We start from the raw sequence: 24,436 nt of genomic DNA on the forward strand, positions 1-24,436 counted from the left end.
CTTTCAGACACAATGAAAGCAAAACTACCAAAACATTTTCCGACTTCATCTACACATTAAATTGCACTAAAACCTAACAACCAGTCTGCATGTTGGCAAGCTGCAAAAGGTCAGGTCTGCTCATGGGTTTATACTGGCTGCTGGCAAGAGCAGATGACCATATAAACTATTTATTTTGTGCTCATCACACCAAGCATAAATTACTTCTGCTTTAATCAAATCATTCAAGATAAGTGAGACCCCAGATTAATGTAATAGTAACCAAGTACAAAATACTCGTGAATGCATCACTGTCCCTCCTTCAGCCGCCTGCCCTGCCTGCAGCTCTGTATTCCCCGAGTTGATAAATGACACTAGAATGGGAAAACCAGCACTTCTACTCCTGTCTTCCGATTTCTTTTTGTTTTTGTTGCTGTCTCTCCTCTGCTGCGGGCGTCACTACCAGACCTAGCTTCCTCCTGCTTTGTAGCCTATACATTACATCAAAGATATTCATCGGCGTTACAGCCCAGATTGCTCACAGTGGAATTTAAACAAAAAGCAGGGGGGAAAAAAAAGGTTCAGAAGTGAAAAAAGGAATGGAAAAAAAAAATCTGCAGCAGGGCTTTGGAATGCCAGGAACAGAGATCAAGTCTGTGTTATTGTAGGAAGGGGTAGCCTTACAGCAGTGTTGGCTATTAGATCAATTTCGCTCCTGAAGAGAAAAATTCTGGTATTACCCTGCAACACGATGGTAAAGGGTTATAGAGACCGAGGCAATAGCTGCGGGTTTAAGCAATGGGGCATGCACTTATTAAACAAAAGAAATGAAAACACTGCTGCAAAAATCTCTCTAATGGAGCTTCTAGTTCCCTTTTTATATCCTGTGGCTGTTCCCAATTCGCACCAATTATCTAATTTGGTAACAGCCATATCCACACATGTATTTGGCAGGGATTAGAATTGCCAACCACCACCACACAAACCAAACACCATTTACAAGCAGTGCTCTGCCGTCACATACCCCTAAAAAATATGGAATGGGGGGAAAAAAACAAAAACAAAAGCTGTCATTTTATAGACAATATGAAAAAAAAACTGCAGAATCAGTAAAGGTTCTGTTTGTTAAACAAACCAGTCTACATGCATGCCACACATACCACTGAAATGCTTGATAATGTTAATGTATAGGAGGTGTCACACACACAGGCACTAACCAGTCTTACCAAGCCACTGCAAATCGTAGCTCAGTGAAAATTCATACATCTACCTTTTCAATGAACCTACTGCTGACCCTTAGACAAATTACCTATAAACAGCACAACCAAGAGTTCAAAAATGAAAACAGAACGAGATCGAATCCTTTGCTGACCTTACACAAACTATCAAAATTGGCAGTAAACATATATAACAAAATATAATACAATTTAGGAACAAACAAGTAATTATACTTAGCACACAAAAAAACAAAACAAAAAAAACATAAAAACTATAAGATTACACTGACAGCTTATCAGAATTCCAAGCATTAAATCAATCAATCAATCAAGCAGTACCTTTTGGGGTATTTCCATTTCCACTAGTTGTTTGAGGTGCTGACAGACCAAAAGAGAAAGTGGAGGTGGCTGGAGGTTTTCCTTGGCTTCCAAATAAAGAACTTGTGCCTTGGCTTGCAAAGGAAAATGCAGATGCTGCTGCTGTGTTAGTGGTAGACAGGGCTCCCAAGACAGAGCTGTCCACTTTCTTCCCAAAATTAAACGTGACATTGGTGGCAGGGGCTGCTGAAGCGGCAGAGCCTGCCCTCTTCTCTGAAGTGGTGCTCTCCTTTTGGTCGCTGCTGAATGTGAACAATGCTGTTCCTGCACCCTGCTGAAGCTTTGAAGAGCTGAGTGTCGGAAGAGAGAAAGACTCCGACTGTCTGCTGCTGGCGTCGCTCTCGGAGCCACTGTCTGAGCTGCCTCCGTGTTTCTGCTCAATGCTGGCTAAATGCTTCTTGTAATCACTGAATATAGGGCTGAGGTCACACAGGGGGTTGTCATTGACGTGCTTCGTGACCCAGTCCCGCAGAGAGCAGTTCAGGCTAGCTAGCTGTTTGTTATATTCTCGACTGCTGTGGCTTTTATTCTGAGTGGAGCTAGGGGCAGAGCTGGACTGACTCACACCATTAGATTCTGTACTGACATCACTCTTCTGAAGCTGGATGGAGGCAGGGCCGTTAAATGTTAATGAGCCTATTTTAAAAAGAGAGGAAAAAACAAAAAGGGAATATAAAACACACTGCAAATACATGGAACAATGTATTAAATACAATCAAAAAAATATTAAAAATATACGGATTCGCCAACATTGAAGACAATTAATAGGATTTGCCAAGTTGCACCCCCCCACCCCTCCACCCCCACCTTTCCAGAGTAAAATGCTCTTAATGCAAACACTACCTATATCTCAGAATCCCCATATTGATTACCATGCCTTACTGTGCAAATCTATATACCTACCAACCAAAAAAAAGAGATGAGAATAGAGAGAAGAAAACGCACACTCTTCAGCAGTTTCAGGAATAGCAGCTACAATTTATGCAAGTATTCAGTTTGGCCTTGGGCTTCCCAGAAAGTCAGATTAGCTCATTTTTCACAAAGCCTCAGTTCAAGTCACTGCCTGCCACTCCATGCTGCACTAAAGGTTTAAATAATGGAGTATTTATAAGGCAACAATTAGCGAGTACTGTGTGGAATTTTACTCATTGTACATCTCAATTTTCTGCTTCAGGGTTTTATTTCATTACATCTGCTAATGTTCAATTCCTCGGAAGTGATATTAACCCCTTCAGCTCCAGGATATATGTCAATAGACAGAGCACTTGCAGAACCATGTTGTGCCTGCGTACCTCAAGGTTTACCTTCTGTTCAATGGGGTTTCTTTCATCCTGGTCTGTCAGTATGCGTGCTATATAGGCTGTATTGGTGCTATAGAAGGTTTATTTTGCAGTGGAGGGCGGTTTGTCCGTTGACATGTTTGCAATTTGCACAAAACATCCCTTTCATCTGTGAGTGCATTGAGAAGAATGGAAGGTACAAGAGCAAAATCACCAGCAATCTAAAAGGGGTGTGTGTGTATATATTATAAATATATAGTATGTATGTATGTATGTATGTATTATATAAAAATAATATTTACTATCATCGTGGTGCAGTTTATTTGCAGTATTACTTATTTACTTTTATTTTCTATTAGTATAAATTTGCTTGCTATTATTGCAAATGAAATACGTCAACATATAAGATTGATTCAGACACCACAAGTACAGAAACCTTTGATCGCGTGATCGCGGTGCTTTGAAAACAATAACTTTGAAAGAAGGTTTGTTTTACTTTGTGAAAATGAAGATGTGGCGTCATTATTTGATTTTGCACTTGAGTAGACAGCAATCATCACGCCACTCATCGACATACTTTCAAGGTTTCACCTGAAAGGTGTTCACATTCCTGTACGCTCGCACCAACAACGAACGAGTACTTAACAAGTAGACAAAATAGTTTAAAAAAAGAAAAAGAAAAAAATGAAATTGCGTGATGTGTTTTCGCTGATGTTATGTATGGTATGTTTTGCAATAATCACAGTAATACCTCGAGCAGAAGTTGAGAAATTTAAACCTGAAGTTGGGGGGGGGGGGGGGGGTCGAATAATACACAACCAAACATATGAACTGATCTATAATTTATAGTAAGAGCCTATATTTACTGATTGCGATGACCGGCAGCAGAATGAACGCTATGGTGGGTTATATTTTATTGTTAACAACATTGCCTTTTCTATTGCGTGACCCTGCTGCAGAGTGGATCTGTGGGAAACAGCAGCACCTCCATTGTTGTGGGTAAATCCTTGTTGCCAGAGCAAAGGCTTCTAATTTCTCGCAAAACAAAATGCAAACAAATTTCAAGACTTGGCGAAAACGATTGAGACATTGTCTATCTAAAAAAATTAATCCTACGCTTATTTACATCCAGGAGCTGTCACGTAAAACACAGACTCAGTGTCACTGAATTACAGCCAGACCACACCACCCCCCACATTCCATTGAAATACAGACGTGCTCAAATTTGTTGGTACCCCTCCACAAAAAACAAAGAATGCACAATTTTCTCTGAAATAACTTGAAACTGACAAAAGAATGGCATCCACCATTGTTTATTCCATATTTAATAGAAATCAGACTTTGCTTTTGATTTTTTATGCAACATAATATTGTAAATAATAAAACAAATGAAAATGGCATGGACAAAAATGATGGGACCGCTAACCTAATATTTTGTTGCACAACCTTTAGAGGCAATCACTGCAATCAAACGTTTTCTGTAGCTCTCAATGAGACTTCTGCACCTGTTAACAGGTAGTTTGGACCACTCTTCCTGAGCAAACTGTTCCAGCTGTCTCAGGTTTGATGGGTGCCTTCTCCAGACTGCAAGTTTCAGCTCTTTCCATAGATGTTCGATGGGATTCAGATCAGGACTCATAGAAGGCCACTTCAGAATAGTCCAATGTTTTGTTCTTATCCATTCTTGGGTGCTTTTAGCTGTGTGTTTTGGGTCATTATCCTGTTGGAGGACCTGGAACTGAGACAGAGCTTTCTGACACTGGGCAGTACGTTTCGCTCCAGAATGCCTTGATAGTCTTGAGATTTCATTGTGCCCTGCACAGATTCAAGGCACCCTGTGCCAGGCGCAGCAAAGCAGCCCCAAAACATAACCGAGCCTCCTCCATGTTTCACTGTAGGTATGGTGTTCTTTGAAAGCTTCATTTTTTCGTCTGTGAACATAGAGCTGATGTGACTTGCCAAAAAGCTCCAGTTTTGACTCATCTGTCCAAAGGACATTCTCCCAGAAGGATTGTGGCTTGTCAATATGCATTTTAGCAAATTCCAGTCTGGCTTTGTTTTTCTTTCAAAAGTGGAGTCCTCCTGGGTCGTCTTCCATGGAGCCCACTTTCACTCAAAAAGCGACGGATGGTGCGATCAGAAAATGACGTACCTTCACCTTGGAGTTCAGCTTGTATCTCTTTGGCAGTTATCCTTGGTTCTTTTTCTACCATTCGCACTATCCTTCTGTTCAATCTGGGGTTGATTTTCCTCTTGTGGCCGCACCCAGGGAGGTTGGCTACAGTTCCATGGACCTTAAACTTCTTAATATTTGCAACTGTTGTCACAGGAACATCAAGCTGCTTGGAGATGGTCTTGTAGCCTTTACCTTTACCATGCTTGTCTATTATTTTCTTTCTGATCTCCTCAGACAACTCTCTCCTTTGTGTTCTCTGGTCCATGTTCAGTGTGGTGCACAGTGACTACTTTTCTCCATTTAAATAGGCTGAATAACCGATTACAAGAGTGGAGACATGTGTGATACTAATTAAAGAAACTAATTAGTTTGAAATATCACTATAATCCAATTATTTATTATCTTTTCTAAGGGGTACCAACAAATGTGTCCAGGCCATTTTAGAATATCTTTGTAGAATAAGCAATAATTCATCTCCTTTCACAGCTTCTTTGCTTTATTCTATGACATACCAAAGGCATGCAAGTATACGTGATAAAATAGCTTTTAATTTCATCACTTTTCAGGAGGAATGAAGCATTATTTCAATGAGCTGTAAGGGTACCAACAAATTTGAGCACGTCTGTACATACTTCTGTGTGGGATTGGAAGGAAGTGGGGCTTGTATACTAAAATACAATTGTAGGCTATTTAAAAAAAAACATGTACTGTATTGTAATACGTGTCAAAATGATGCGCCTGGCGGTTCTAGGTAGGAGGTGCTTTTATATATTTTATATATATATATATATATATATATATATATATATATATATATATATATATATATATATATATATATATATATAAAATGCACACACACACACTCGTGCATGTTATTGTTTACAGACATTTTTTATTCATCAGAAATCGTGTATTTATGTATTCTACAGTTTACAAATAAAATGTTTCTTATTTAATTGCATGTGTTACTATTTACAAAAAAAGCTTTTTATTTTTATTGTGCATGTTTGTGTTATTCTTTTCAAAAATAAATTTGGGGTTTAAAGGGTTTTTTATGTAATAGTCACCACTGCTTAGAACAGACGCGTTTGTGTTAATGTGATTCACCCGCAGTAAGCGATGGACGGTATAAACTCCCACAATAACCTGACATTCAAAATGACCCCCAATCACCAGTACAGTAAACAAAACAAACAAGCGTGTATGCTAGGGATGTGCTTTTGGTACATTTTTATCAATGTTTAAATGCTATGCATGTGTCAGTGTTTAAACAGTTAAACCATATCTATACACACACTAAATATTACATTATTATTAGGGCTGTTTTTCGGGTTTTATTAATTGTATTTCTGTGCTTATTTTTAGCTATTTTTGAGTTATGTAAATCTTTTTTCGGGGCTTTCGTTTTTGATATACGGTATGAAATGAGCGTTTTAAGTTACTTTCCAAAATGCTTGAGGGTTTTTTTTTGTGTGTGTGTCAAAATATGTATAGTAACTCGACAGTACTTGCACACTTAAGTTGTACCTTCTTTCCTTTGCTGTCTTCCACAACGAAATCCCTATGGTCATGGGCACATTCTTCTGGGGTTTTTGTGTGTAGGCATTTTTGCACATTTCACCATAATTCTGTTTTAAATCCTCCGTATCTTAACTGTAAAAGCTTGAAATGCTGCTAACAAGCCTCCATCCTGATAATCTCATTTTAAATCTTGCAAGCGGAGTCTCCAATAGAAATGTAGGAATGTGCTGTCATTCAGTAGTGGGGCGAGTTTAGAGTATTGAGAACGAATCAATGATAGATGCAAGTCAGGAAGGCGGGTCATTGCCCAGCAGCACTGGGAAATGCATTTATTATTATTTTTGTAGTAGGTTTTATTTTTTTAAATGGGAATAGTCAACGTGAATTGATTAACCATTTCCACAGTTTTTCCGGTGCTTTCCAGTGTTTATTGGCTATCCACCAATTTCATTTTTTTGGTATCGGGGGTATTTTATCGGTTAAAACCGGAAATCAGAAGCCCTAATTACGATGTATACCAACAGCCCTGGTTAGTATTTTCTAAGCAAAGAAAACCTAAATAAGCAAAATAACATTTCACACATCACAAAGACTTAAATACAAAGTTAAAAAAAAAAAAGTATACACCAAAGTATATTTTTAAATCAGGGCTGCCACTCAATTAACATGTTTGATTGGTTCATTTATGGGCATTAGTTGATTAACCAGTAGACTCATCTGTGCACATTTAATAAATTTATTTATAATAAATCTTATAGCGGCAGTTCTGTATTTAATACTAAAAAAAGCCCTATGGGAAGTTGGTCTTTTGTATTATTTTTATCTTAGTAAATGTTTCTCTTTGTAGTCGTACTGCACAATTGAGATGTACCTGTGCTGGCCCTTTTTTAAATATACATTATATCAAATAACAAAACCAATAACAATAATAAAAATTTAAACACAGCTTACATGGGTTACAAAATCTATCAAAATGCACAGATTCCAATACATTGTTATATTAATGCTACTGTTCAGGGATCGGTGCCACAAATAGGAAATCCATATTTTATTATATATATATATATATATATATATATATATATATATATATATATATATATATATATATACACACACACACACACACACACACACATTATATATATATATATATATATTATATATATATATATATATATATATATATATATACACACACACACTATTATTATTAAATAACCCCCTTCTGTTGACAAATTACATAGATTTTTTTTTTTGTAAACAAATGATTTGCGTTAGTGTATTGGTAAATTAAAGCCTATACATAATTTATTTACATGTATGCGTTCTCTGAATAAATATTTAAAAAGAGAAAACAACTTGTGTTATATGTATTCACAGGGATGTAAGGGCCAAATAAAATGTCAGTCACCATCTGGAGGATTCTGTTTATTATAGAGGTTTGCTTTTTACTGCCGTCTAACTCCATCCACAGTAATTTCTGTATGTTTTCATTTCAAATGGTGAAGTATTGAACGTGTTTCTGTGGTACGTCAATTTTGTTTGGCATAATTTACTACCACGGTTCTCTCGTCTTGTTCCTCAAAATACTTCCAAACGTGGCTTCACTTCGCTCCTTTGTTTGAGATAACATTTTATCAAAAACATATAACAAACTTCAGAAAAAAACGCTTGTCATTAAATGTATTACACCGTGGAGTTGATACTATACCACGCCCACTACAGCATGAAAAACAGAGTGCACCAATGAATCGCCAGATCGACCGAGAATAAAACCCGCCCCCATTGTCAATCTTTCTGTTGCACCAATTAGAAAAGCTACTTGGAAGCAATTGCAAAACCCCTTGCTTTTTATAATAGACGCCCTTACTGTGGCGACACAGCAGTCGGATATGCGACGGACTGACAGATAATAAAATTACAAAAATGAATACATTAAACATGCGTTTGGTGAAATTTGTCACGTGGGCAATTACACGTCTAGCATATTATTCAACGTTTAACCACTTCTTTGGAGTTTATATGTTTAACCCTTTGCACCGACATTGCAATTATTCCTCACAGGTCCTTTGTCGGACTGGGTCCGACATCATTATAGCAACGCAATAAACGGGTGTTTAGTCGTTTTTTCTCCGGAAAAAGCCAAGAAAACCATTCAATTGCCGAGTGGTAGCGACAGGAGCCGAGACAAGTCGGGGGGGGGGGAAAAAAAAAAAAAAAAAAAAAAAAGCGTATTTCATGAATAGTCATACATGGTATCAGGTATCAGATAATGGGCGTCCATAATAAACAAGCTGGCTAAGTGCGTCAGCGCACTGAGACTATCATGGACATTTGCAGAGCTTTTTTCAGATGTTATAGTAATAAAATAATGACTTGGATCGCATTATTGAGGAGTTTGGTGATAAAACGAGTGATCTGGAGATGATCGATCGGTATGTACGACTATTATTATTATTATTATTTATTTCTTACACAGCTGAACGCTATAGCAAACAAAAGGCTGGGGAGGGGCTGGAGATGCCTAGTGTGTGCTTTGTTGATATGCAGGGCCATTTGAACCCGTTTGACTGTGAAAAAAAATACTTAAACAGACCGCAAAGGGTTAAAATTCCCATCCCTAGTGTTACGAAGTTAAAGATCTTTATTAAGACACTCATTACACTAATAAAAAAGATGCATTAAAACTTATGAATGTAATAAAAAGTATGTGCAAAAAAGTAATACAAGTGCAGAAATGTACAGTACAGGTAGGCTACATTACTGCAAATTGTTTCCAGTGAAGAACTCTGTGACATGCATCTGGACGATCAGCGTTTTCTAATAAATCCCAATTCGGCTCTATCCAGATGCTGCTCCACAGCACGCCACAGTGTTGCCAGCACAGCATGCACACTTACATCATCTGTGTCTGTTTCAGGCAGTGTCCTTGTAGCGAAGGTGACGCTGCTGAGAATTCTTCCTCCGACATCCCCTACAGTGTTGTCAGAGTTTCAGTTGTATTTTCGTCAGCACTCTCCTCCTCAACTACAGAAACCCCAGCTTTTTTGAAGAAACATTGCATTGTTTGCTGACTGACAAGAGTTCCAAGCATGCTTTAGCAGGTGCACAGTATTGAACAGAGATGTTTCATTTACAATTAATTTTCGTGCTGATACTAGTCACTTCTCTTTCCAGCCATGCTTGCTGTTGCAGTCATTGCTGTTTTTTCAAACTGTAAACCCAACAGTGTGTACAGGGATTAACTAGCCAAGGAACAGTACAGGGGTAACTGCTCGGTAACGAGGTGCAAACAGTTGATTGATTGATCTGTCAAGCTTTTACTACAGGAAAGTGCTGCCTTTTGTATTGAAATCTATGTGATTGGCGAGGTAACAAGGTGAAGACATCTGATTGGTGGATTAGTAAGAGCGATTACTACAATAATAAGCAGTGCGTTTGTTACTTAAATCTATGTGAATGGCACATAACGAGATCCAAACAGCCGAGTTTGCCCGAAATATACAGCGTTCTTAACACTGTATAAACAATGCCTTTTGTTGTTGAAATCAATGGGAATGGCAAACGCTATTTGTCTGAAATAAACGGGTGCCCAAAAATGACCCTGTACGGTGTAAGTGGTGGATACTGAATATATAATTGATTTGTTTTATTTTCAATCTAATAGTATTTTATAGCAATTCCAGGGGTAGAAATAGCAAATCATTATTGAAATCTGGTACCTGTTGCATGAACATTCATTTTTACATCTGGAGTTGAAGGGGTTCAAACTGTTTTACTAAACACAATGCAGACTGGCTTGCATATACAATACATTAATGGTTATTTTTTCTAGTAATTAGTAAACCACCTCAAATAAGGAAATTAAAGACTTAAGCGTATGTGTGAATTCCACAAATATGTAGTGCTTCTAGACCCATTTTCTCAACCTCAGTAAAAAGCTGTTCATGACTAACTTACCAGATGTGGTCTTTGTTTCGGAGGCAGCGTTGAACCCAGTGAACGAGGGTGTGCTTGATAAACCGCTGCTTCCATTGGCCAGGCTTGGCAGTGGTATAAATCCAGAACCGTTTCCGAAGCCTGCAGCGCCTCCTCCAGCTCCCCCAGAGGCTGCTCCACACAGAGAGAAGCCTTTAAACCCCTTAAAGGTTCCACCACTGTCAGCCTAAAATCAAGGGAGAAAAAGAAAGTCATCTTACTCAATATTACTTTGGTAGTATCCCACATTTTCTCTTCTGAATCAATATTACTGTTTCTACATACAATTGTTTCCTGCCAGTAATAGCTTGCATGGGTGGAAGCCTGGATGGGCCATTTTTAGATTCTGTCCTCTATACATACACTGAAGGTGAACACTCAGCACATTTGACAGCAAAATCTGAAAAATACTTGCAACAATCATGTTGCTAAAATTCCAAATTAAAAGCTAATTTTACAATATAAAAAAGGTACAATAACTTACCGAATGTCTCATTAATGTCTTTATATAAATGGATATTGCAGTATATGTTAAGATTAATCACTAATGAAATGCAGACCTACAAAACACCAACATATGCCATGAATCAGTTTTGAAATAATGCAAGATAAATGACATCTGACATTGTATTTTATTTTATCTTGCCATTTGATACAGCTGTAGGTTACAACAAATGTGGCAGGAAAACAGAAAACCCAGTGCCTTTTCATACTGCACCCCATACCGCATGTGTCCAGCCCTTTGCACAAACACAAAAAAAATAGGTCACCTCAGTCCCATCCCCCACCAAGAACTTGTGCCAAGGAATGACCAGACACAACCAGAACAGTTCTTCTCAAGATACACCTAAGTTAAAAATGACACATATACAGACGTGCTCAAATTTGTTGGTACCCTTACAGCTCATTGAAATAATGCTTCATTCCTCCTGAAAAGTGATGAAATTAAAAGCTATTTTATCATGTATATTTGCATGCCTTTGGTATGTCATAGAATAAAGTAAAGAAGCTGTGAAAAGAGATGAATTATTGCTTATTCTACAAAGATATTCTAAAATGGCCTGGACACATTTGTTGGTACCCCTTAGAAAAGATAATAAAGAATTGGATTATAGTGATATTTCAAACTAATTAGTTTCTTTAATTAGTATCACACCTGTCTCCAATCTTGTAATCAGTCATTCAGCCTATTTAAATGGAGAAAAGTAGTCACTGTGCTGTTTGGTATCATTGTGTGCACCACACTGAACATGGACCAGAGAAAGCAAAGGAGAGAGTTGTCTGAGGAGATCAGAAAGAAAATAATAGACAAGTATGGTAAAGGTAAAGGCTACAAGACCATCTCCAAGCAGCTTGATGTTCCTGTGACAACAGTTGCAAATATTATTAAGAAATTTAAGGTCCATGGAACTGTAGCCAACCTCCCTGGGCACGGCCGCAAGAGGAAAAATCGACCCCAGATTGAACAGAAGGATAGTGCGAATGGTAGAAAAAGAACCAAGGATAACTGCCAAAGAGATATAAGCTGAACTCCAAGGTGAAGGTACGTCAGTTTCTGATCGCACCATCCGTCGCTTTTTGAGCGAAAGTGGGCTCCATGGAAGAAGACCCAGGATGACTCCACTTTTGACAGAAAAACATAAAAAAGCCAGACTGGAATTTGCTAAAATGCATATTGACAAGCCACAATCCTTCTGGGAGAATGTCCTTTGGACAGATGAGTCAAAACTGGAGCTTTTTGGCAAGTCACATCAGCTCTATGTTCACAGACGAAAAAATGAAGCTTTCAAAGAACACCATACCTACAGTGAAACATGGAGGAGGCTCGGTTATGTTTTGGGGCTGCTTTGCTGCGCCTGGCACAGGGTGCCTAGAATCTGTGCAGGGCACAATGAAATCTCAAGACTATCAAGGCATTCTAGAGCGAAACGTACTGCCCAGTGTCAGAAAGCTCTGTCTCAGTCGCAGGTCATGGGTCCTCCAACAGGATAATGACCCAAAACACACAGCTAAAAGCACCCAAGAATGGATAAGAACAAAACATTGGACTATTCTGAAGTGGCCTTCTATGAGTCCTGATCTGAATCCTATCGAACATCTATGGAAAGAGCTGAAACTTGCAGTCTGGAGAAGGCACCCATCAAACCTGAGACAGTTTGCTCAGGAAGAGTGGGCCAAACTACCTGTTAACAGGTGCAGAAGTCTCATTGAGAGCTACAGAAAACGTTTGATTGCAGTGATTGCCTCTAAAGGTTGTGCAACAAAAGATTAGGTTAGCGGTCCCATCATTTTTGTCCATCCCATTTTCATTTGTTTTATTATTTACAATATTATGTTGAATAAAAAATCAAAAGCAAAGTGATTTCTATTAAATATGGAATAAACAATGGTGGATGCCATTCTTTTGTCAGTTTCAAGTTATTTCAGAGAAAATTGTGCATTCTTTGTTTTTTGTGGAGGGGTACCAACAAATTTCAGCACGTCTGTATATGCAAACTCTGGCAACTGTGCCTGTAGAAAATAATTTAATTCACCCAATTTACAGTTTACAGTGCTTGCTTCAGTCATGATGTTAATTTTATTCTGGGGGGAAGGGGGAATTAATTTGAGTTAATTACATATTTAAACAGTGAATTACCTCAGTTCCTACGTTTCTTCGCTTTGCTTTTTTGATAGGCCTGCTTTTCATGACATCTTCACTTGCTGTAGAAAAAACCCCAGCCTGCAAACAAAGGGGAAAGAATGTTTCACAACAAAAGCAAGCTTTTGGTACCAGACCCTGTGGGCACGTCTAAGGGTTATAGCAGGTACGCATAAAAAAAAAATGAAAGTAAAAGAAAATGATTAATTTATTTATTTTAACGGCACTATATATTCTCGAATCCACTTCAAAATGATCACCCACCTGTACACACATGTGATTTCTATTGTGTGGATCTCCATTCTAATATTAGGTGTGGCTGCATTTTAATAACAGGAATAGCAGCTGGTTGAATTTGTTTTCAGTGTTTGATAGAGTACACACAGATCAAAAATTGATCAATGTCTTACTTACAAAAGAAATTAAGGAAGTAAACAAGAGACAGTTATAAAGAGTCCCTTTGGATCATTTTTATATTGGCTTTAATACAAAGTTTATCATTGTTAGTTATTATAGTTTTATCTTCAGGTTAATGTTGTAAACATTTTAAATAGCACACAACTATGCCGAGGTGGGAAGTAAATGGTAACACAATGCACATTTACAGTGCAGACTATTTTAGATTATTTATAACAACTTTGCCGAATAGAAAGCAAATGTTTCCAAACTGATTCCCATGTATTGTCTTTTGATTCTGTGCACCCAAAGTCCATGAACTGCTTAAGTTTTAAGAAATACTGTTTGGTAGAGTTTAAAAAAAAAAAAAGTTGAAAACACCACATTACAAGAGTCAGCAGCATAACCGTTCTCAAATGTTAAGTTCTGTAACTACTGGAAGGGGGCAGATGGGTAAAAATGAAAATGCAAAACAAATGGGGTATATTTGTGTTGCATGGGAGGACAAAAATACACCAACAATATATTAGCAGGATTCTCCCCAGACCGTTTCACGTGGGCGGGCCGCCCGACGAAGTGGCTGTTGCCGTCAGGTTGAAAAAACCTGATCCGTCCGTCTTGCAGATGCTACTGTGCCTTTAACAATAAGGATTCATTGTGCTTCTAGCAGACTAGATCACTTGCACGTTGGTGGGTGAAAAATATTCTTGGAACCACGTGACAGCTGTGTTACGTCTTGACACAACATTGAACCAATCAGAGAATTGAAGGGGCGGGTCTTGTGTTTAGCACTTCGAGAGGCTAAAATGTAGACTGCTAAAAAAATAACCGATTGTTTTCAAAGCAAAAATAGTGACAATGAATGCAGGGTTTTCAAAATAAACCACCACCTAATACTATATTTGCGCTGGTTACTTTATTAACTATTAAGATTTTCAGGTATTATCATTGTCAATTTTTTGTCATATTGTACTGTAAGGCGATATATAGTGCATAATCAATATACATATGCACCAAAAAAAAAACCACAAAAAAAACACATATTCCTTTTGTTGTGATATCAAATATGTACCCAGGTGCTTGTGAGAGATATTGGGGGTTCATGTATAAAGGCTGTACACCTTTAAGAAGAAAGGCATGATGGGATATCAGCAGAACACTTGTCAGCGGATATACAATTACAAATGCTTAAGTGCAGTGGTGCTGGATTATTACACTCTGGTTTGATGCAACATTTATGATGGTGACCAAAACGTGTGAGTATTGTGTTAAAAAAAATGGTTAAATTGAACAGTTCCATTAAAAAAATATGGAACAGCGAAAATCAAAAGACGTGAATTAACAAGTGAAAAGGTTACCATTTTTTGTTTTGTTATTTTGTTTGAACTCCAATAAACATATGTTATCTTTCCCCAGTCAAATCATAGAGTGCCTAAATAAGCACGGTAATTTACCATAACAAAAAAAAGCAGTAATGAAAAATAATATGTATAACAGTCAATGAAAGACAACACATTATTCAAATTATTTGTCGTATTATATATTTAAGGTAAAGCAAGTTTATTTTTCCGTTAAAAGTGCTCCCGGCTATAATGTTCTGCCGCCCAGATGTACATAATTCCTGGGGAGAACCCTGTATTGGAATAAGCCACATTTAGCTTGACTCCAGACAGAGAATGCTAATATTTGTGTAGAGATTCACTATAATATTTGCTTCAACTGCCTCTGGTTAGGGAGTTGAGCTTAGTTCAATACTAGATTATTAAACTCATTGCAGCCAATAGTGCCCTAGAACAGTGTTGCGCAAGGTTTTTAAATGCCGCCCCCCTTTATTAGCATTCATTTTGTCGTGCCCCCCCCACCATATTAAAACATTAGACCATAACTTTATATTTTAACAGTTTTTTCCCCCCCAGATTGTGTAAATTGCATATTTTTTTCTTAACCACATAAAAAGTCCAGATTTAGTTAAATACATACGCGTATCACAAATTCAACATTTAAAAATCAGTCTAGAATTTTTTTTTTTTTTTTTTTTTTTTACACTTCGAGTGAACATTGACATGTTAAACCTGGGTTTTCCAACAAATAAATCAGTGAATTTAAATATTTTGTTTACACTTGGCAAGTCAACATTTAGCTAACATTTCTAACACATAAATCTGTGAAAATACATTTAACAACTTTTTTGTTTGTTTGTTTGTTTTGTTTAAACTTGGCGATTCAACAGTTACCTCACAGATACATCTGAAAAACATTATCGTTCAGCAATTACATCTTCACAAAATACAGTATGCACATCGGGAGCGAAGCGAACGACACGAATACAGCATGAGTACAAAAAAATGTAGCTAGTCATTTTGCTCCTTTTGTAGCTAGTCACAGAAGAACATGGGAACACCACACACTAAAAAAGGAAAGGGAATACCACCGGCTTGTGAAAGAGCTAATGTGATTATTATTATTGGTCAACATTATTAAAACAAAGAAGCATCATTTTTACAGAAATATGAAACCAGTGTGTGGCACTCACCATCACTGACTAAAATTAAGGTGAAATAAAGACCATGGACACTGGAATCATAAAGAACATTATATTTTGACTAATAATTAAATTCTTATTGATGTCGATTTTTTCTATTTCTGTGGTAATGTCTGCATGAGCAAGACACTGACAGTCCGACAGCCGCTACCTTTTACCTTATTTCTGATTGGTCCAGTGCGACTCGAACAGCGTGTAGCAAAATACAAATAAAACAAATGTATTTCTATATTTGCTCGCTTCATTCATGCCGCTTGCGTTGTACAAGGGTTCTGGATTTGGAAGCAAGGAAGGAATATATATATTTATCATATATTTAGATAAATCCACTTAATACATATATACTTGTTCTCACAAAAAGGATTGCAATAAAGACTAATGAAGAGATCTGTCAGGTTAACACTAGAACTGCCGGGTTTCTGCTACCTAGAACCGCTGGCAGTATTCATTTTGACGGGTACATTTTAAACAGCTTCGATATGAAAAAGAAACATAAGCTATCAGACACAACTCAAAAGGTTTATTTATGAACATCATATCTAACATTTGCATAGCAGAAACACTATTTAAAATTAAATAAACATAAAAAGGCTTTTTCAAAATTAGAGTATAATGCAGGACAAAAAATGAAAAAACTATAATAAAATAAACATTTCAAAAGATTGTGTAAACTGCTAGGTACATACACAATTGTAAAAACTAAGTAATTTACAAAAATAACAAGGCTTTTTTTCTCACATTAGCCTACTGCATAGCACAACTTCAAAAAATGAAAAACTACAATAAAATAAACATTTCAAAAGAAAATTGTGTAACCAGCTGTAAACTGGTTATATGTAGGCCTACATACAGAATTCTAAAATAAATTTATAAAAAATAATTGAATTCAATAATAGAAAATAGCTCAGTTTTCATTGTGTAAAGGGAATGTACATTCAGGGAAACATACTTCAAAGTAGCCCCCATATTAGCACAATCCACACAGATGTAAAACACTCATCAACTTGTTGTGTCCATTTACCACATACTGCTCTTTCACACTGGGCACAGATATCAGAAGTTTTATTTTTATTGCATTTAGTTACCTAGCATTGTTTTCTGTTGTGTGTGTCACTTAATGCACACTGTATCCTGGTTGAGCTGCATTTCCCTGCCGCTTTGCAGTTTTCTGATCGGAATGTTTCTGCCAAAACTCCATGGCTCGCATCATAAGAGATCTCTCCTACTGATATTTTCCCCGGTGCATGCATTGTACGAAAGAAAGGAAGTGATGGCTGCCATGTCCAGTACATTGTAAAATACAGCAACTGGACACTGGTGATTGCTTTCACCGAGTACTAAGTATTGCGCAGATGGTGGAAACTCTGTTCTCGCTTTGTTACTGTTCCAACCAGGCTGTTTTTTTTTTTTTATTTATTTAAACTGTTTTGCTAATTAGTGAAATAAAAAGAAAAAAAAAATGTTATTGGTAACATTCATCCCTTTTCCTAAGCACGGTTACATCAGCCTAAGTACCACATTGTCACCCAGTCTCTGACCAGCTGGGCAAGTTTTATCTTTGCAAAGGTAGGGGTAGGGTCCGCTGCCAGCCAAAACTTGAACCCAAATTTGACAGGCAAAAATCAAGATTTCTCTAAAGATTCTTGTAATAGTAATATTATAAGATAGCAGACTATATATGCTTACATACACAGCAGTTCTCCAAGGAACTGATAGGATTACAATAGATACTTGGATAACACATATCTAGACTTCAAGAGCAATATTCTATTCAAATACATGCTGCTGTAAACTCGGAGGTAGAGATAACAAACTGGATTGTATACATAAAAAAATATCGTATTGTGGGCTCCCGAGTGGCGCATCCAGTAATTCATTGTCTGCGATCACAGGCCACAGATGATCACAGAACAGCAGACCACTGACAGCGACACCGAAATCTTTTCAAAGACTGTACATTACAAACATTACAATAATGTACACTAGACATAAGGATTGATAAGATGGCATTATATAAAGCAGATAAGACAACTTCAGCAATGAATATGGAAAAATAAACATTTCTCACCATTACGTCAGTGGTACAAATTCTCTCATGCAGTAAAGTTCGGATGGTTGATTGTAATCCAGACGCACGTTTATATTCCAATATGATAATGCCAGAACAACTATTTACATGTTTTGTATCCATATGATGCACACACAATAATTAAAGTATAAATAATTTTAAAAGTGAGTGCCAATATTATGACGGTAAGTTTGTCAAAAATAGTAATGCAACTGAAATACTGGAACGAACTTACTTGTTAGGTAAGTAAGGAAATTAAGAAACACAGACAACCCACAAACTATTTCCTCTGAGTGGGCAGTCAATAGCAGTTGTTTTGTCCCCGCCTGTGTTGTTTTAGGCGACACAAATTTTTCAGCAGCACGATAATTGCTGGATGAATCAACTTTTCTGATAACCATAACCTTAAATTGCATCATAACTTCTTTGTAATCCCTTTGATACTTGACCCCTTTTCAATCCACTCTTTTCCACATGGCCACTCCAGCTAGTTTTATCCATTTTCATTATTATATACTGTACTCAATACGCACTTTCACAACAGCCTTGACTTGACAAGTCGAGTTGTATTTTTCAAATCTTACTTTCATTATAAAAAGAACAAAAAAACAAAAAACCTTGCCTTATATTTGGGCTAATACGGGTAAACATATACCGGTGTGTGTGTGTGTGTGAGTGTTCATGGTGGTTTCCTATAAAACCTAAATTAAATATTTATTTAAAAAAAAAAAAAGTGTTTAAGGTCATTTGTGTTAAGTACAAAATTGTAATAGATCCATGCCTGTGTTCATAAACAGTCAAGTTGAATCTTACAACCTACAAGTCAAGTTGAATCCTACAAACCTGTAGGCCAGACACACAGGCCGAGAACTGTTTCCCTTTTGAAACGTCACGCGTGATGTGGTACAAAAAAGGTTGTCTTTTTGGTAGGCGTAGTCAGTGGTACACATTAATCACATTTCAGTGGCCTATAAAATGTTTTTGTTTTTTTTGCAAATAATAATGCTAATATTCTTAATACACACTGCTGCATCCATTTCAGTGATAAAAAAAAACCTGCAAGATACACTAAGTGGAACACCAGTGATGTGGTCAGCAAATAAACCACAGATCAACGATACAGACTTGTCAGCTTTTTTATGCTAGTTGTTAAATTTATAGTTGATGGATTTACTAATTGTATTTCGGTAGTAAACTGAACAGAGGAGTTTACATGTTTGCGTGTTATTATTATTATTATTATTATTATTATTATTATTTATTTCTTAGCAGACGCCCTTATCCAGGGCGACTTACAATTGTTACAAGATATCACATTATTTTTACATACAATTACCCATTTATACAGTTGGGTTTTTTTTTTTTTTACTGGAGCAATCTAGGTAAAGTACCTTGCTCAAGGGTACAGCAGCAGTGTCCCCCACAAGGGATTGAACCCACGACCCTCCGGTCAGAAGTCCAGAGCCCTAACCACTACTCCACACTGCTGCCCAGTATCTATCTACATTGATAGTATGGTAAATTTATTGTAACAAATACTGGATGCAAATTTTTTAAAAATTCAAGTTCAAGATAGTTGCAGACAAAAGTATTGGCAGCTTACATTTAATATATTCATCAAGGACTATATATTTGTTTTGTTAAACTACTAGTATTACTTGTATTGTAACACTTGAAATGTATTTGCTTACGATTGTAAGTCGCCCTGGATAAGGGCGTCTGCTAAGAAATAAAATAATAATAATAATAATAATTATAATAATAATAATAATAATAATAATAATAATAGAACTTGTGTGTTTTGGTCTTTGTCAGTAATTAGTGGCTAATGTTCACTAAATGCTTGTATTTAACAAGTTTTCTTGAATTGTCAAGTATAGGGTGCCTGTCTATGACTAGCCTTCATTCACCCATTCGGTTTTCTTTTTGGGAGTAAAGGACAAACTGCCTTAGATACACACACATTAAAAAAGAACTTTTCCCTACCTCTTCGCTTTCTTCTTCCTGATCCCAGTTCCTGTCAGTGAGTTCCTTGTCAGCAATCCTCTTCGCCATTGCAACTATACACAGAAAGAATAATTACAATGAGAATGCAACACCTTGTGCTTAATCGCAGCTTTGTTTAACTTGCATGCACACTAAAGCAGAAAAAAAAGGTTTTCACTTTGTTCAAATCCCCTGAAACTGGTGGAAAGGCTAAAAATTACAAAAATGTAATTATAAAAATGTCAAAAACAGAAGGAGCAATTCCATTGGCTAGCTGTATGCAAATGTTTCACCATAGGTACAATTATACCTATGTAAACGTTGCTCGTTACGAATTGAAGGAAAAATGTGACACCATCTTCATTTCACGCATCACCTTTTCCTATATGAAAGATACACATTTCAGCGTAAACATGGATGTGGCTTTTTAATTTCTTTCAAAGCTACTAATAAACTGATCTTCTCAGAAATACGGGAATCATTTGTAAAACGACCCTGCGTTCCTTTATGTAATCTCTTGAAGTAGAAAGCAGGGATGTAATGGAGGTGTAGTCTTAATTTCGAAATAGCGATCAGTAAACTTAGGAAAAATTGCAATTTATAATATATATAAAAATGTATTTTATTTAATCACATCAGTCACTAGGAGAGACAGTAAAACTTGCACTGTGTTTCTGTACTTTGTCTTTTTTTACAGCTCTTCATGACATCTTCACTTGCTACATAGAAAATACTAAGTTTAAGAAACACATTTCTATAAAAGCAAATCTAAATGAAAATGCAAAAAGAATATTTTGAAATTATGCATTTCTGTAGATGACACATAGATGGTGCTCTAATTGAAAAAAAAAAAAAAAAAGAATTCTCTCCAAGATCTGAAAATGTGTATTCATGACACTTTGGCAGTCAGCTTCATACGGTAGTGTAGTCTGCACACTGACAGATTTAATATGTACTTTCCCATTGTGACAAAACAGATTCAGCTGGGAAGATTGCATTAAGTGCAGGTACTACCAAAGATTTAGGGCGTGCACACATTCTTCCTGCATGACTGTTTGGAGATGGCAAAATTAGAAAAAAAAAACACAAAAACACTGATCACTATTGCCATATTCCCACAGAAAACACTGGATCAGTGCCTGCACTGTGCCGCATTTTGTTTTCTAAAATCACCTTTTACACACAACATTGCCGGTTCAATGTTGGCAATTTGGCGGCTTACCCTTTTACACAGAAGGCGGATATTCTTGCGTTAACATAATTTGCTAGTGTTCAGTACCATGATCAAAACAATGATGCGCTTTGGAACCTGCCGTGGTATGCGTGATATTTTTCACTATACTTTCTGAATACCACAATAGACTAATGAAAAGACTGGAAGACAGAGAGAATGTAAAAAGATCATTTGAAGGAGGAGGGTGTTGGTGGGAGTGGCACTCAGTCTGTGCCCCCAAATATTGTCACATAATCATAATGGGGGCTCGGCCACTCGCGGTGTTGTGATCTTTTATCTTGTGGTACTTGCCTTTCAATGATTTTAATTCAGCCATCGCTTGCTTTTTATTACGCACAACACCGCGTGTCATTACCTTTTCTATTGTTGAATACACATTAGCATCTCGCACAGTTCCATCAAGTTGTGCATTTCTCTCTTCTGCTCTGATGGCCAAAAGCTTCCTTCTTTTTTGGACCAATTACTGCCTGGGCCATTTTGTTGGATTTATTTCTTCAGTCAAAACGTGGTGGAACAGGAAATTGCATTTACATGGGGGGGGGAAGAAAATCCACCTTGAACGCAAAATGCGGTGTCAGTGGCGGCATTGCAGTTTACACTGAGAAAAAGCTGTTTCAGTAACGGCACAGAGCCGTCTCTGAACCACCTCGAAAGGTGGTTCAGTGCCGTCGTGAAGTGTAATTGCTTTTTACCGGCATTTCCCATTTACACTGAAAGTGATACCGCATCAGGGCCGGCACAGTCACTGCAATTTGCTTCTGTGTAAACAAGCCTTATGACTCCCAAAATGTACTGACCTTCCTGAATACAAACTGTACATTGCATATGTTGAAGCAGTCATTTCAGGCAACAAGAGATACAAAGAACACTCAGAACCACTAACAATTACATTATGATGAAAAACTGAAGTCAGCTAAAAGTCTAAGCACATCCTTTGAAAGAATTCCAAATATGCTGGTGCTGAGAAAAACATGCCTAAAGCCCATCTTAAAACTTCAATACTCAAAATACTGTACTGACACCACTGTTCACTATTATTCAGTCTATTCCAGCGGTCTGTTCACTGTTCCACCATTCACATTAAGGATAATTTTAAGACCCTATGCAGTTTTGAAAGTATGTCACAGAATTGTGGCACCTGATGAATAAATGGTGAATATTATTGTTTGAAGGTCCTTACACATCACCTTTTTTGTTGCTTCTTTTTTTGTTTACTATTGAAAAGGGATACAGGTCTATAAAATGGGATTAAAACTGGTTGCAAAGTAGGAAACCTTAAAATGAGCCAAACTGCACAACTGGATTAAATTAACAAAGTAAATAATGCTGCAAGACATCACCTCTGCAAATGTATGCTATGGTAGTTCCAAGGTGAAACAACTTCCATTGTAAATATTTCATTTTTGTCCATATTAGTAAAACGAACATTTTACAGATCTTGGTCTTTATAACATCCTATTGCTGCATGTAGTAGTATGGAGCCTAACAGTGCAGTTTGCAGTGTCTGACCTTTAACTTAGTAATGTACAACTGGAAAGCCAACGAGGTCCGATTTATACAAAGTAAGACTAAACCACAGAGTACAGACTCCAAGGATTCATAAACATGCAACACAATTGTGGTAGACACAGTAGCTTCCAAGTTAAAATCGATACCCATTCAAAATGAATTACAAAGGGCAGCTTGGGTACATGTATATTAAGGAAACAGGATGCGCACATACAAATATGTAAGATTGTTACGTTCTCCTGAAAATAATCTATTTAAAACTCGCTTGTTTAGACCCTCACTGGGAAAGCAGATAACACTACTTTTTAAACACAACCTGCGGGTCAAGCCACAACAGCATAAACCACTCATGTTCAAAAAAAAAAGTTTAGCCCACGAGTTTCCATCCAAATTTCACTTTGATACGGTACAGTGGGTCTGAATGACGAGCTCCCATTGCTACTATTTCCACCTGTACATGTACTTATAATATGAAATACAAAATTTGAAACTGCGTGGAATGGGTCACATTAATCAAATTATACATTTATCCAGGTGAATTTAAAACCACCTGTAAGCAAACAAAATCGATGGCCGCCGACAAATGAATCGGACAATAACCAGACAAATAAAAAAAATAATTTAAAGCATAAAGGAGCACAATACTGAACGTTTACACCGCACCATGACACATTACTAATCAAAAAACATAACATTTCTTAAGTTCGAGATGGTTCCACCTCGGTCAGGAATGACTTCTGTATACAATCAACATGAGGCGACAATTTACTACATTTGAAGTACTCGCTCGTTAATAAACAACAAACTACATTTACAATCAATATTTCGTATATGTACACATTTAAAAAAAAATAATAAAAATGACTAGCAGTTATTAGTTTATGTGATGATTTATAATTTACCGGTATCACGCGACCACGCCGTTTTAAGATTTAACACCCTCCATCAAAACCGTGAAGTAACATTGAATTTACAAACAGCATACCTTTTTCTGTCAACTGAGGAGACAAAATTATTGCAGCCTACTGTCGTTTCTTTGGATATAAACCTTCACTGTTTGTAGGAACCTTTCTTCCGTCTCTTTCAATCTCAATTTCGGCCTTATTCACTCCGCCATTTTGTAATCGGAATAACCGCGCGCCGTGCCGCTGGATTGCGCATGCCTCGTGGACTCCAAGCAGTAAAGACTCATGGGAGATGTAATTTCTTCACCACTTCCTGGGATAGGTGTAGCCAGTGACTAACTTTTTAACACTAAATCGCTTCAAATGACATGTTTAACATGTTTACTGTCCCCTTACCTTATTAGAATATTTGCTTATTACAATTACTCGAATATTGTGCTATTATTATTTTTATTTTTATTTTACTTCTTGTGCATAGATGTTTTGACTTTGATTTCAGGAGCTGCGCTCTTCAATACAAAAAGAGACGTTATTCTGAGCACCGGTGTAGTGTTATAAAGTAGTACATCATCAAAATGTGACGATGTCAGAAAGTGGTACACTGTGAGATTTTGCAATCA

General features: G+C 37.0%; 1 protein-coding gene across 2 annotated transcripts in view; it reads right to left on the reverse strand.

Moving 5' to 3' along the window:
• Positions 1 to 24,121, reverse strand: part of LOC117416215 (nuclear pore complex protein Nup50-like) — a 33,855-nt gene extending 9,734 nt beyond the window's left edge. For both annotated transcript variants that reach the window (XM_059026851.1, XM_034027296.3), the window contains exons 1-5: positions 23,897 to 24,121; positions 20,169 to 20,242; positions 13,174 to 13,257; positions 10,518 to 10,722; positions 1,536 to 2,210 (exon numbers count right to left, since the gene is read on the reverse strand). In XM_059026851.1, coding sequence (XP_058882834.1) covers positions 1,536 to 2,210; positions 10,518 to 10,722; positions 13,174 to 13,257; positions 20,169 to 20,237 — 1,033 coding nt within the window. In that variant the 5' untranslated portion in view covers positions 20,238 to 20,242; positions 23,897 to 24,121. The remainder of the gene's footprint in view (positions 1 to 1,535; positions 2,211 to 10,517; positions 10,723 to 13,173; positions 13,258 to 20,168; positions 20,243 to 23,896) is intronic.
• Positions 24,122 to 24,436: the final 315 nt, after the last annotated feature.

The sequence above is a fragment of the Acipenser ruthenus genome, chromosome 7, assembly GCF_902713425.1.
Source record: "Acipenser ruthenus chromosome 7, fAciRut3.2 maternal haplotype, whole genome shotgun sequence".
Classification (NCBI taxonomy): domain Eukaryota; kingdom Metazoa; phylum Chordata; class Actinopteri; order Acipenseriformes; family Acipenseridae; genus Acipenser; species Acipenser ruthenus.